This window comes from Argiope bruennichi, chromosome 5 (genome assembly GCF_947563725.1).
Source record: "Argiope bruennichi chromosome 5, qqArgBrue1.1, whole genome shotgun sequence".
Taxonomy (NCBI): Eukaryota; Metazoa; Arthropoda; class Arachnida; order Araneae; family Araneidae; genus Argiope; species Argiope bruennichi.
The window spans coordinates 109,347,548-109,362,767 of record NC_079155.1 but is presented as its reverse complement, the minus strand read 5'-3'; the positions used below and the strand labels follow the sequence as shown (position 1 = coordinate 109,362,767).

The following is a 15,220-nucleotide window of genomic DNA, read 5'->3' as shown; positions in this document are numbered from 1 at the left end:
CGATCTCGAGATTCGAACAGAAGACAGCAAAATACAATGACACACCCTGCTGATCTAGCCCCGAAGACTCGTACCTCGAGAGCTTCTGAATGGTCAAAGACTCTTATTATGACTCGGCAATAAGTTTTAAGTATTGTGTAAATCTGGTTTTAAAAGCACAATGCTAAGAATATTAATAGATTCTGCGCATGTGCGGGAACTTGACTCTTAAATTTCCGATCAAATATAGAAATATTTTAAATTTATAATATTGTTTTGCAATATATGATTTGGAATGATTCATAGTAACTCTTTGAATAATGGAGAAATAAAGATAAAATTTATTTAAAAAAAAGAAAAATTATAAAATTATTTGTCGATCTCGAGATTCGAACAGAAGACCAGCAAAACACAATCACACACCCTGCCGATCTAGCCACCAAGCCTCGTACCTCGAGATCTTCTGAAGGGTCAAAGATTCTCATTACGACTCGGCAATAAGTTTTAAGTATTGTGTAAATCTTGTTTTAAAAGCACAATGCTAAGAATATTAATAGATTCTGCGCATGTGCGGGAACTTGACTCTTAAAATTCCGATAAAATATAGAAATATTTTGAATTTAAAATATGGTTTTGAAATATATGATTTGGAATGATTCATAGTAACTCTATGAATAATGGAGAAATATAGATAAAATTTATTTGAAAAAAAGAAAAATTATAAAATTATTTGTCGATCCCGAGATTCGAACAGAAGACCAGCAAAATACAATGACACACCCTGCCGATCTAGCCACCAAGACGCGTACCTAGAGAGTTTCTGAAGAGTCAAAGATTCTCATTACGACTCGGCAATAAGTTTTAAGTATTGTGTAAATGTAGTTTTAAAAGCACAATGCTAAGAATATTAATAGATTCTGCGCATGTGCGCGAACTTGACTCTTAAAATTCCGATAAAATATAGAAATATTTTAAATTTATGATATTGTTTTGAAATATATGATTTGGAATGATTCATAGTAACTCTATGAATAATGGAGAAATAAAGATAAAATTTATTAAAAAAAAGAAAAATTATAAAGTATTTGTCGATCTCGAGATTCGAACAGAAGACAGCAAAATACAATGACACACCCTGCTGATCTAGCCACCAGGACTCGTACCTCGAGAGCTTCTGAATGGTCAAAGACTCTTATTACGACTCGGCAATGAGTTTTAAGTATTGTGTAAATCTGGTTTTAAAAGCACAATGCTAAGAATATAAATAGATTTTGCGCATGTGCGCGAACTTGACTCTTAAATTTCCGATAAAATATAGAAATATTTTAAATTTATAATATTGTTTTGAAATATATGATTTGGAATGATTCATAGTAACTCTATGAATAATGAAGAAATATAGATAAAATTTATTGAAAAAAGGAAAATTATAAAGTATTTGTCGATCTCGAGATTCGAACAGAAGACCAGCAATATAAAATTACACACCCTGCCGATCTATCCAGCAAGACTCGTACCTCGAGAGCTTCTGAAGGGTCAAAGATTCTCATTACGACTCGGTAATAAGTTTTAAGTATTGTGTAAATCAGGTTTTAAAAGCATAATGCTAAGAATATTAATAGATTCTGCGCATGTGCGCTAACTTGTCTCTTAAAATTCCGATAAAATATTGAAATATTTTAAATTTATAATATTGTTTTGAAATATATGATTTGGAATGATTCATAGTAACTCTATGAATAAGGGAGAAATATAGATAAAATTTATTTAAAAAAAGAAAAATTATAAAATTATTTGTCGATCCCGAGATTCGAACAGAAGACCAGCAAAATACAATGACACACCCTGCCGATCTAGCCACCAAGACTCGTACCTCGAGAGTTTCTGAAGGGTCAAAGATTCTCATTACGACTCGGCAATAAGTTTTAAGTATTGTGTAAATCTGGTTTTAAAAGCAAAATGCTAAGAATATTAATAGATTCTGCACATGTGCGGGAACTTGACTCTTAAAATTCCGATAAAATATAGAAATATTTTAAATTTATAATATTGTTTTGAAATATATGATTTGGAATGATTCATAGTAACTCTATGAATAATGAAGAAATATAGATAAAATTTATTTAAAAAAAAGAAAAATTATAAAATCATTTGTCGATCTCGAGATTCGAACAGAAGACAGCAAAATACAATGACACACCCTGCTCATCTAGCCACCAGGACTCGTACCTCGAGAGCTTCTGAATGGTGAAAGACTCTTATTACGACTCGGCAATGAGTTTTAAGTATTGTGTAAATCTGGTTTTAAAAGCACAATGCTAAGAATATAAATAGATTCTGCGCATGTGCGGGAACTTAACTCTTAAAATTCCGATAAAATATAGAAATATTTTAAATTTATAATATTGTTTTGAAATATATTATTTCGAATGATGCATAGTAACTCTATAAATAATTGAGAAATATAGATAAAATTTATTTGAAAAAAAAGAAAAATTATAAAATTATTTGTCGATCCCGAGATTCGAACAGAAGACCAGCAAAGTACAATGACACACCCCGCCGATCTAGCCACCAAAACTCGTACCACGAGAGTTTCTGAAATGTCAAAGATTCTTATTACGACTCGGCAATAAGTTTTAAGTATTGTGTAAATCTGGTTTTAAAAGCACAATGCTAAGAATATTAATAGATTCTGCGCATGTGCGCGAACTTAACTCCTAAAATTCCGATAAAATATTGAAATATTTTAAATTTATAATATTGTTTTGAAATATATGATTTGGAATGATTCATAGTAACTCTAGGAATAATGGAGAAATATAGAAAAAATTTATTTGAAAAAAAGAAAAATTATAAAATTATTTGTCGATCCGGAGATTCGAACAGAAAACCAGCAAAATACAATGACACACCCGGCCGATCTAGCCACCATGACTCATGTATCGAGAGCTTCTGAAGGGTCAAAGACTCTAATTGCGACTCGGCAATGAGTTTTAAATATTGTGTAAATCTGGTTTTAAAAGCAAAATGCTAAGAATATTAATAGATTCTGCGCATGTGCGCGAACTTGACTCTTAAAATTCCGATAAAATATAGAAATATTTTGAATTTAAAATATGGTTTTGAAATATATGATTTGGAATGATTCATAGTAACTCTATGAATAATTTAGAAATATAGATAAAATTTATTTAACTTATTTCTTTCCCCCTACAAGTTTCGACATCTTGATGAACTGGAGGGGAGACAACACAATGAAGTTTTACGGCCATTTATGGATGTCGCAGGATTTGTGGTCCCGAAGATTGCTTCAGGCATAGGGCATTGTGATGGTGTCGGTGTTAGGGAGGAACGAAAGCTCGTTCAAGAAAAGGGGAACATGAATTTTTCTCCAAATGTGTGTCCCTTAATGCTCTATGTGGACTTAGATTTAAATTGCATTTGGCTTCAATAGTATTTCTTTGATATAGCTTATTTGATCGAAATGTTGTTTTAAAGTTCCATTAAAGTATTTTTCAAAATGCAGTTTTATCCTCACTTGTGATTAAACATCGCATTGAATTATTAGGAACTCGGAAGGATATATTTGAAAAATCGTCCTATATATATAGTTAATACATTAAATATATTTCTCATTCTTATTCCAACTATTTTTATAATGCAAATTTATATTTTTTACACTAATCTCTACCTTCTATTATTTTTCTTCGTTCAAAGTAAACAGATAAACTGAATTTTGTGTTTTAAAACAGTCGTAAATTTCAAAAAATATAATAAAGGATATTATTATATTGTTTCTCTTTTCAGATTTACATCGTATAAAAATATCGAATTGTGTGTCCGATTTTTTTATAATGCGACTCCTTTTTAAAGTTCCTTAACGAACGGAATAAAATAGTTTCTTTCAAAGTCGTAAAAGAAACAACAAAAAGATCTTTTAAAATATTATTTCTATTCTGGAAGATATTAATATTAGTTAAGTTTTTAATATTTAGTTAGTTATTAATATTAGTCAAGTTTTTAATATTTAGTTAGATATTAATATTAGTTTAGTTGTTAATGATTAGTTATTAGTATTTATACCTTGATGTAGATGAAAACAAATAGCAAAATTAATTGAATCAAATGTTTGAATAATTTTGTTAGGAACATTAAGAGACTGATAACATCGTAAATGTCTTTAACACAGCAAATTATCTTAAGATTTTTTTTCAATAATTTATCAAAGAAGATATATTTCTTAGATAAAGTAATAGATTTATAAAATCTAAAAAAAAAAAAAAAAAAAAAAATAGGAATTTCAAAAATCCTATATTTATTTGACAGTTCTTTGAAGCATTTTTTTTTTGTTGTTGTTGTTGTTAATATGCTAATGAGAATTCTTCATTAAAGCCTAAAATCTGAGTGGATAAATGAGATAGCTTTTGATGAATCTTGCGCAAAGTGCAGCAAGATTTTTAATTACATGTTTTTAAGGACGTTCTAATGCAAAATAATGCAGATAAATTCTTCAATGGTGCACGGACAATAAATTATTTTTGAATATTTAAAAGTGTAACATTCATAGTTATGCCTTGAAATCACAACCTATTTACTCGTGTAAAATAAAGGATTATACATTACTTCACTCAGATTTTGTTATGGGAGTGTTACTTATGGAACTAAATTTCATAAACTGCACACATTGGGGCAGGATCAACCTTAAAAGTTCCGGGGTCCAAACTGGAAAACAAATTTTATCAATACTTTATTATTATTATTATTATTAAAAGCAATCTAAGGATTTGCAATCAAGGTAAAGATCAATGCTATTATTTACCTCTCTACTTTCTCCTATGCATATGCTTATGAATGCAGCGGTATCCGCATTTGGTTAGAATAGAATCAAGTATAAATTAGGTACTATTAATGATTAGTTCTTCCTATCCTTTTAGATTGGAGCAAAAATTTGATACATATTTGTAATAATGATGTCAAAGCAAAGAACCAAATTTCATTTATCTATTTTTTGCAATTTTAAATGATTAATCAAACACTCACGAATAGACAGACTTACGGATAATTAATCCTTTTACAAATTATATTAAAAAAATTAATATAAATCTACATTTTGATAAAATTGCATGATGCATTTAACTGATCTAGTCACTTTTGTTTTGGGGTATCATACTCACGCATTCACGGTCAGATAGATTTCCCATCAGCCAGTTTCATCTAATATTTGAGATAAGATTACATTTAAGTTAATTGCAATACGTTGCCTTACGAGACTGATTTGCACTCAAAAATTGTATGTTTTATTATAATAGAAGATGATACCATTTCTTCTAAAATATAATACATCAGCTCTTTATTATTATTTAAGAATTTCAGATTAACAGAACTATTTATGATTAGTTCTAATTTTAGACATATGCTACCACGTTGCAAATGTTATTGCTCGATACAAAAATATTACAATGATTTATTTAAAAGAATAATAAGGAAATATGAAGAAAATTTTATCCTACATTGACTGCTCTCTCTCTCTCTCTTTATATATATATATATATATATAATGAAATGAGACCGAATATGTAATGAAATTTTTGTTCAACGATTCTGCTGTGCAACGATTCGCAAAGTGTTATATCAGCGACCGGGGTTAAAAAGAAACAGAAGTCTTCCCATTCACTATTCTTAGAAACCCTCTGATTTTTGTAGCCGTACAAAATAAAGGAAAGCAATAAAATTTGACTTGAATGAGCGGTAACTTGTTCCTACCCTTAGGGACTCTTGACCCACATGACGTTTGGGGGAAAGCAAAAATTCGGCTAACGCTTTCACTGCATCTCGTTTGGAAAACCGATGCGCTTTTACGATACATTACTAGTCTGGCATCTCTCGCTTTTCAGAAGTTTCACACATAAAATGAAACCACCCAGAGGGTTAATTTTTATAAGCTTTTCAAAATTTCTTTTACACATGATTTACAAAAATGGTTTTGATTGCAGCTAAATTTTAAAAACCAATTTCATTGTTTTTATGATAGCATTTTAGTTAACGTTTTACATTAAACCCAAAGCAGATTTTTTACTTCCACTCTTATTTCATAAAATTCATACATTGCACTAATCACGCACTACTATCCAAATGACACTAATGTGATTACTATGCGAGGTTTGTTACATTTTCTCAAATTTTTAAATGATTTTTAACCAGTATGTAAGATCCTTCAAGATTGCAGAATATTGCAGATAATCCGAAAATGGTCAAAAAAATAAACTCGAATTAACACAAAATTTTTATTTATGTAGATGCCTAAGCATACGATTAAGATTTCCACACAAAGAAAAATCGGTCAATTATTTCTTATTCTTCTCGACTGGGGAGGAGGTAGAGGGGGGGGGCTAAAACTTTTATTTATGGTTGAACTGATTGATTGATCTGTTTAATTAATAACATTTTGGGATTAACAGTACTGAATCATCAAGACTTCATTGTATAATTAATTAATTTTATTCATATTTCATATTCTCTAAATGTTTTTATAATTATTAAGTGAATGCACATTTGTGCATGCACTTTAAACTTCGAACTGCAAACATAAATTACATAATATTCTATATTTAACGTAAAGTGTAAGTGTGCGTGTGAGTGAGTGACTACTCAAGAGTCTCAATAAACTTTTCATTATCTTTTTTTATTATTGTTTCTTATGGCACTTGTCATAGACAGGCAATATTGTGTCCAAAATAAGAACAAGACTTAGCCACCGTTCAGTGGATATTTTATGTTTTCAAAATCCTATTTTCTTAGGAGAATTAAAATTAGTGAATATTATATTGATGAAAGAGCATAATGCAGAGTTTGACGAAGCTTGAGAAATTTTCGAAGAGTTACTTTTGATAAATATTCAACAATTTTTAAGCGGAAACTTGAAAATCCTTTGCACACTGCAAACGTTTGTATGTTTTGTATTTCATCTAACGAAAGCTGGATAATTAAATTTATTTGAATATGTCTGTACATTTTAAATATCTCTGTAAATTGTAAACCAGGCATGAGAAGCTTTGTTGCAAAAGCTCAATGCATATTTAGATGGCATCGCTCTTGAAAATATAAATTTCAAAATTAAGAACCGATATTGATTTTTATGGATTGTCCATTTCTAAAAGGTGATATTTTTTATTGCTGTTGCAGCACAATTTGAGTAAAAGTTTATTTCATCCCTTTTTCACCCTGGCGCTTAATTTCCTTAATCTGGTAAATCTATTTCACTGATGCATGTTTGTTTATACACAAGCAAAACAAAAATTAGCCGCTTGAACAGTATAATGCCAAGAAATAAATGATTGTTAATTTAATTGCGGTTTCTTATTTATAAATTTGAATCTTCATGACTGTTACTTCACAGACACAAGCAACAAAATTGGTTAGAATAAAAAAAATAAAACTGTCCCGCTTACTGCCTAAAATTTGTAGAGACTGGCCGTGAAGGATACAAGTGCTCAGATTCTTATTTCAGAGTTCAGGACATGAGCGTTTTATGCTTCGTAGTAAGTAAAACAATACGTGCATTTAGGATACCTATTTTTCGTCCGATTGAATCCAAAATTTGAACCAGAATTTCAATCTTGGCAACAAGATCACAAGCGATATTTCTTTTATATAATTCGTTTAGTTTTTTTTTTTTTTTTATTTTTTTTATGCTATCGTGTTTACGTGCATAAGAATGTGTAAAACGACAGATTATTTATGCTTTGAGTAGGCTTGGTTTAAAATTAGACGCAAATATATATTTCAGATGCTAAAAGTGTGTACCAAATTTTATCCATCCAACGTTTCGCTTTTGAAGTAATTGTATTCACTTATAATCAAACAGACAAACAAACAAACTTTTTATATGTGGAATTCATTCAAAATTTAAACGAAATCTACAAATTCTGTGTAAAGGTTACGACTAAATTTTATCCATCTAGCTCAAAACATTTTTAAGTTATCGAGTATAGTATCAGATAAACAAACAAAATGTTGTTTTTTTCTTCATAATCTTGAGGTAGTATTATTTAACGATTACAATCTTTTCTTTGTTAATTCCATATAAAGTTTTCCAAAACTGCTTATAAAATACTCATTTCCAAGCTTTAAAAAAATATTAATTTGCAGTAAGACATTTGAGCAAAGAATGAAGATTAAGTTACTTAATGAAATATGACAGCTTATATTTAAAACTTTTAATTAATTAATTTGGAAATGAAAGGAAATATTAGTATTAATCACTTCTCAAAGTTATTTTGATAGATAACCATCAACACTGCAAACATCGATCAAATAATATTCTATATGTAATATAAAGTGTAAGTGTGTGTGTGTGAGTGAGTGACTACTCAAGAGTCTCAATCAACTTTTCATTATCTTTATATATTATTGTTTCTTATGGCCCTTGTCATAGACAGGCAATATTATGTCTAAAATAAGAACAAGACTTAGCCACCTTTCAGTGGATATTTTATGTTTTTAAAATCCTATTTTCTTAGGAGAATTAAAATTAGTGAAAATAATATAAATATTATTTGAAATTTTTGTTTGGATTTTTCGTTATTTTGTGTAAGTAATATGTATATGTAGTCCTTAATTTTTTTTTTATTTTAACTTTGCTTTCATATTGGTTTCGGGTTTTTTTTTTTAATTTTATATAAATTTAGTAAAATATTTTTTACTATTCTAATTTTTTGACATTCGAAAACCGGCTAAAACCGGTATTTAGGTAATATGTATATGTAATCTTTAAGTTTTTTTATTTTAACTTTGCTTTCATATTGGTTTCGGGTTTTTTTTAATTATAATTAAATTAAATTAAATATTTTTCCCTATTCTAATTTTTTGACAAATTCGAAAACCGGCTAAAACCGGTTTTTTGGAAACATTGAATTCGAAAACCGGTTTTTTAAAAAGTCAGTTTTTGTTTAAACCATAGCATTTAATTATATGAATTATGCATCATAACAAAATGATTTAGAATAGATAAAAATGAAAAAGAAAAAAACGAATATAAATTAATTTTAACAGTCAATACATGCCTGCATCGCTTAAAAAGAATTTTTGGCTATCTTGATATGGGCATAAATATGTATAAATTATACGGAATTTTCATATTGAAATCTTTATTTTAAATTCGAAAGAGGAAACAACTGATTTAAAAGTAATCTTTTCCTATTGTTATTAATTTGAAAATAAAATTTCTGTTTTTGATTATTCTGCCTAAATAAATAGTTGGGAATATGAAAGTCTGTTTTCCTTTGGGTTTATTAATTATGTAGCCATATTTTTTTTTTCGCTTCCGTCTACAAAGAGATATTAGTGCAATGATCTGAATGTATTCAAAGAATATTTCAGCAGAATTTGTTTTGTTTGCCATTATTTCTGTTAAATCATCCTTAAATGGGACATTTTTTTTTCTTTCTATGTAAAATTCATGTTTCAAAATGAAGCAATTTCATTATGAGGGAGCTGCATTATCCGAGGAAAATAAACAACCTATCTATTTATATAAAATGCTAATGTACGTGACTCAGAAGTCTTTATTATAGTCAAATAGCAACAGAAAAATGTAAACATACCGCCATGTGAACATTTCAGACCGCTTCATTGAATGTTTTTACATGTAAAATGAATTCAAGATTCGCTTAAATCATTAATGAAACTGCAAAATTTTATATGAGAATATAGGGAGAGGGCTCGTTGCATCAATAAAAATTTCATTCAATTAAAAAAAAGAATATTGAATCAAGATGATACAAATAAGTGTCAAACAAAGTTTAATCGAGCAGGAAAATGGACTTCACGTTCGCCAGATAGGTAATTGTTATGACTTCATATGAAAATTGTTGTTCATATATTCCAAAAAGAATTTGTGCTAGCTTTATAAAAAAATTAAAAGTGACATTTTTCATTCCATTGAATTTTTGTCTACGTTTCCCATAATTTTTTAAAAATTTAATTTGATACACAATTTTTAATCATGCTTTAATGTTATTAAACTCAGACTCACGTATCAAAATATTCAAATCCATACTTTTTCAAGGATGAGAATTAAGATTTAAAAATTGGTTTCTGCAGACAATAATTCAACCAGAGTAGAATTCTTCATTTCCGCTTTTATTTTATAATATATTTGCTTTTTAATTTGCAAGCGCAATAATTTGTAGTAATTTGATTCAAATAAAATCTCACGTTTCGGACTTATCAAAAACCAAAGTAAAAGTTTTTTTAAAAAAATACGTTCCATATTAGTAACTCAATGCTCTAAAAGTCCATAAACTGGACTAACAAGCTGATCTTCAAAGGCTACTAGCTCATCTATAGTATTGCAAATGTTAATTTTTTTCATTTTATAACTTAGTTATAAGTATTACGCAATCAGTTGTAAAAAAAGGGAACAAAATATTTTACCCATATATATTCAAGATTAATTCAAGAACTTTATCGAAGATGTTTTGCCTTGCTTTCTTCTACACAGACGAAAAAAATGAAACTTTTTTTGTAAAAGAATATGTATTTCATTTAAATAATTTTTTTCTAATAAATCATTTTGATTGTTAATTCTCTTAGATATTTTGGAGTTGATTTTAATTAATAAGAGTTTTTTTAATTATTTTAGATTCAATAATCATTTTAATTCCTGCATAGAAACCAAAATAATATAGAGCTTTATCAAAAATTATTTTCTAATACATTATACAAATTTTGGTTCTTTCATAATGTCTGACTTCTGACCTTAATATTTCCTAATAAAAAGGTGAGAAATCAGTTCCTAATATAAAGTTCAGTTCAAGATATAAAGATCAAATCCTAATATAAAGGTTAGGAATATTAAGGTCAAAAGAATTCTGATCTTAATAATCCTAATACAAATTTATTATTTTCTTCAATTTTGACAATCATTCAGTGAACTCCCCTGCTTCCATCTAGAGATGCATAATCCACGATTTTTTGAATAACAAATAATATTGCTATTGTTATTTTTAAATATGCGTTCCAAATATCTGTTATTTCAATCATATTATTAATTAAAAATTATTACTTAATATTAAATATAAAATTTATTAATTGTAATTAATACTTAATTTACTAATTTAATTAACTTGAGATTGAATTAATTTATCTGTTTCAGCTTACTTCTTAAATTTTATTTTTTTCTCAAAACTATTTATTTAATTTATTTATTAGAGTGAACCATTTTCTGGAAAAGATGAGTTAAAAATATATGTAATTTCTTTAAATGTTTACTTTAGTCCTATATTCTACCAATAGATGGCGCCAGCAGTAAACAGAGTACATGTAATCAAAGTCAATCATGTCACGAGCAATAAAAAATGATCTGTATGGAATAGTGCATCATCAAATACGAATATCGGTCATTCCCGTAAAGTGGAGCGGTGTTTCACACTTTCCAGTGAAGCCTCGCACTTTCCGGTGAAATCACCGCTGCGATAAATTTCAGTGATATGCAATTCAATGATACGATACGATAATTCCAATAACCAGTCCGTTCACTTTTCAATCCAATCACAGATTTCTTTCGAGAGCTTCCATTGGACAGATCGTATCGTCACCGCTAAGGCAAATTTCAGTGATATCGTATCGATTGTTAGTTTCTATCGTGATCCAAAATTTTTAATCGAAATATCATCAGTAGGATCGTATGAAGGATTTGAATCACACCCCTCTTTGAAAAGTATTGATAACTTGTATTTGTGACTTTTTAATATTGGTTACGTAATAACCGCTCTGAAAATATTCGTCATCCCTACTTCCATCAGCTATGCTAAAAGATAAAAATTCCGTTTTCTAAATTTCATAAACTATTTCTTCTCATAAACTCTTAATAATTTCTAACTAAAGAATAAACTATGTGTAATAAAAATTATAACTATATTCTTATAAATATATAATTTCCTTCTATTATAAGCGATATGATAAAACAGTATCTGTCAGGTTACAAGAAATTTAAGGAGGTAAACGCTTTATTCCGAAATTGTTTATTTTTTATCACACATCTTTTACCTAGTCATAAAAAAAAATCAACTTTTCAAAACTAGGGAACTTTCAATTTTAGATCAATGTAGCCCCATATAATGTTAATCAAATGTCCTCAGATCTTTCTATTATCAAAGATCAAGGGTCTTTTACATTAACTTTGGAAACAGAACTTTAAAAAAACATAATAATTAATATTCGAAGGATGCTTAGTAATGAAAAATAGTATTCGAAATGAATTTTCTATTTTATTTATAAAATGACCTGAATCGTTTCCTTGCAGGTGGTAGGTGCTAAGCATGAACTGATATGAAATGGTCTGCTTATATTCCGTATGAATTTATTTGTTTATTATACTAATTATAAACTATATTCACAAAGTTTGATTAAGAAGTTTTACAAAAATCAAGAATAAATTTCTTTTTTCGGAGAACTCTTCTTCCTCTGTTTTGTGAAACAGAAAAATAACCGAAGATTTTTTTTTTTTTTTTTCACTTTTGCAATGATTATCAATTGTTATTAATAATCCTAAATCTTGTAGATTTCCCAAATCTCACATTCTGAAATTATTAATACTAAGCTGATTGATTGTTGAGAATTCCTAATTTTTTTTTAAAAGGACTATGGTTCGGATTAACAATTATTTAGCGAAATGGTCATAAAATACCCTTCGTGATTTAATGAATGATACAAGTTTTTGTTTTTATTCTTTCTATCTTACATTAAATGAATTAAAAAGTGAGGGTCAAAAATGGATCGTTTCATGACACCTGTTGATAGGCTTTTAATGAGTTACCTTAAACATTCTAATCCTGAACCAACTATTGTGCTGGATATGCTAGATTCTGGTGCTAATGTTAATTGCAGGGATATGCTTATAAATAGTCCATTGCATTATGTACTTATGTATTGTTCTGACAAATTCAGAATAGTACAGATGTTATTAGAATATGGAGCTAATCCAAGCATTATCAATACAGACAGAAATTCAACTTTACACCTAGCAGTAAAATTTTGTGAAGATGCTGAAATTAAAGTTATCCAAGAACTTCTAAATTATGGAGCCAGTGTTCGTAGTAAAGATATATTAGGTAATTCCCCTTTGCATCTGGCTGTAAATGCTCACAAAGAAGCAATTTTTAAACTTTTGCTCCAAACCAAATCTGATATTAACTTAAGGAACTGGAGTGGGGAAACTCCTCTTGTATGTGCTGTTAAAAAAGATTTTGTGAGTGCTGTTAAAGAACTTCTATTGCATGGAGCTGTAGTTTCAGTATCGACGGATAATGGTTCAACCCCTTTGCATGTCGCTGTGAAAAAATCTTCACCAAATCTAGACATTATCATTGAACTCCTGAAATATGACGCTGATATTTTTCAACTGGATTCAAAACTTAATTTTCCTCTATTGCTTGCTGTTAAGAGGTATTACAGAAAACCTTTTGAAACACTGCACTTAGCCAAAACATTATTAAAATTTGATGCTTTGCAAAAATGTTATAGGAATAAAGGTTTTAAGTGTTTAGATGAACTGAAGAATTTTAATGTCTTTTCAGAACTTACTATTTTTTATCAAGCATGTATTTCTGAAGTCAGTCGAATGAAATCGGAGCTTATTCAGAGCAATTTATCTATCTTAGAATGTTCTGTTAAGACTTTAACAGATCCAAAAATTGTTCCAGGAAGTTTGCTTCAAAAAGAATTGACTATGCAGCAAGCATTTTGTATTTCTGCACATTTTCCTATTTATCGAGCAATTATAGCTTCTTGTCTACGGAAAACTGACATACAAAACCTGTTGCTAGATTTAAATATTTTTGCAAACAAGGATTTGGGTGATGGAAGTTTACAGAGTATTACTTTAAATGGGGATTTAACTCATTTAATATCCTTTTATTTGTCTAAAGTAGATATACTGAATCTTATAATAGCTTTTTATGCTATTCAAGATACTGCAAGAGTTTAAGAATCTTAAATTTTAAAATGGTGAAATGTTTATTTGTGTGTGTGTGTTTTGAAACTTGTTATGTTTAAATTATTCTTGATTAAATTACATTTTTATTGATAATGATGATTCATACACTTGTTTATTTGCTTCTCATCAAGGAAATTGAAGCAATTTTTAATTTTCAGAATCAGTGAACTAGTAAAAAGAAAGAAAAGAGCTATGTTATTTTATTCATTTTTGTTATATATATATATATATATATAAGTTTTTCTTGTTTATTTAATAGTGTCTTATTTATTGGAATATTGCATAAGCGACTGATGGAGATTTTGCAGATTGAAATCTATTGTTAATGATAATCGCATGAACATTGCTATCCAGTTTAACGAAGCAATGAATTATTTAGGGAATTGTTTGGTTTTATGATATGGTTGTGAAGGAAATTATATTTGTTCATATTTTTATACTAAGAATCATATTTAATTGTAATAAAATAATTATATATATATATTCCTTATTTGTAAAGTACTAAGATATCTTTTTAAATTAAGAATGTCACCTTTGTAACTGTGTCTATTCTATAAGTAGTAATCCTTTCATATGCTGTTTCTCATACTGTAAGAAATCTTTATTTATGAACTGTACATTACTCTGAGTACTGTTGTTGTATCGCTAAGATGCAGTGTTAGGTATAGAATATTTGTGAAGAATAAAAATTCATCATTACTTATTTTATTTGCCATAGAGATCATCACTTATTGGGTTTCATGCTGATTTAGAAATCATTCTGCATGATGTTGAGATAGAATGACAGCTTGACAGTTTTGAAAATTAGGCTCAATTAAAGAATATGGTATATTTCTTTAATTTTTGATGGCAAAAACTCTCTAAATGTGGTAAATTAACTAATCTTTAATTGATAAAAATTTAATACTTATTTCAATGTTTGGCACAATTTGGCCAACATTGGTGAAAAGTATGCATCATATTCTTTAGCTTTCTTGGAAATTTCACAAAATAGAGGTCCAAAAGACATTTCAAATTACCTTATTTTTTGCGAATCTGAAGCTGGTGTCAGCATTGTGATCTGTTTGTCTGTTATTTCTTTTACATAAATCTTTTATTTTTGCCATGAAAAGTATTTAAAAAAATACATATCATGTTATATGCTCTATTTTATGACTTAAAAATCAGTTCATTCTTGAAATATAACATTGTTGTCAAATTAGTAATTTCTTTATTAGAAAAAATTAATATTATAAAAATGTA

At 28.3% G+C, this 15,220-nt stretch overlaps 1 protein-coding gene across 1 annotated transcript; it reads left to right on the top strand.

The window, feature by feature from the left end:
• Positions 1-12,754: 12,754 nt before the first annotated feature.
• LOC129968342 (serine/threonine-protein phosphatase 6 regulatory ankyrin repeat subunit A-like) lies at positions 12,755-13,969 on the top strand. The gene has a single exon (XM_056082199.1). The coding sequence runs from the start codon at positions 12,755-12,757 to the stop codon at positions 13,967-13,969; it is 1,215 nt and encodes a 404-aa protein (XP_055938174.1).
• Positions 13,970-15,220: the final 1,251 nt, after the last annotated feature.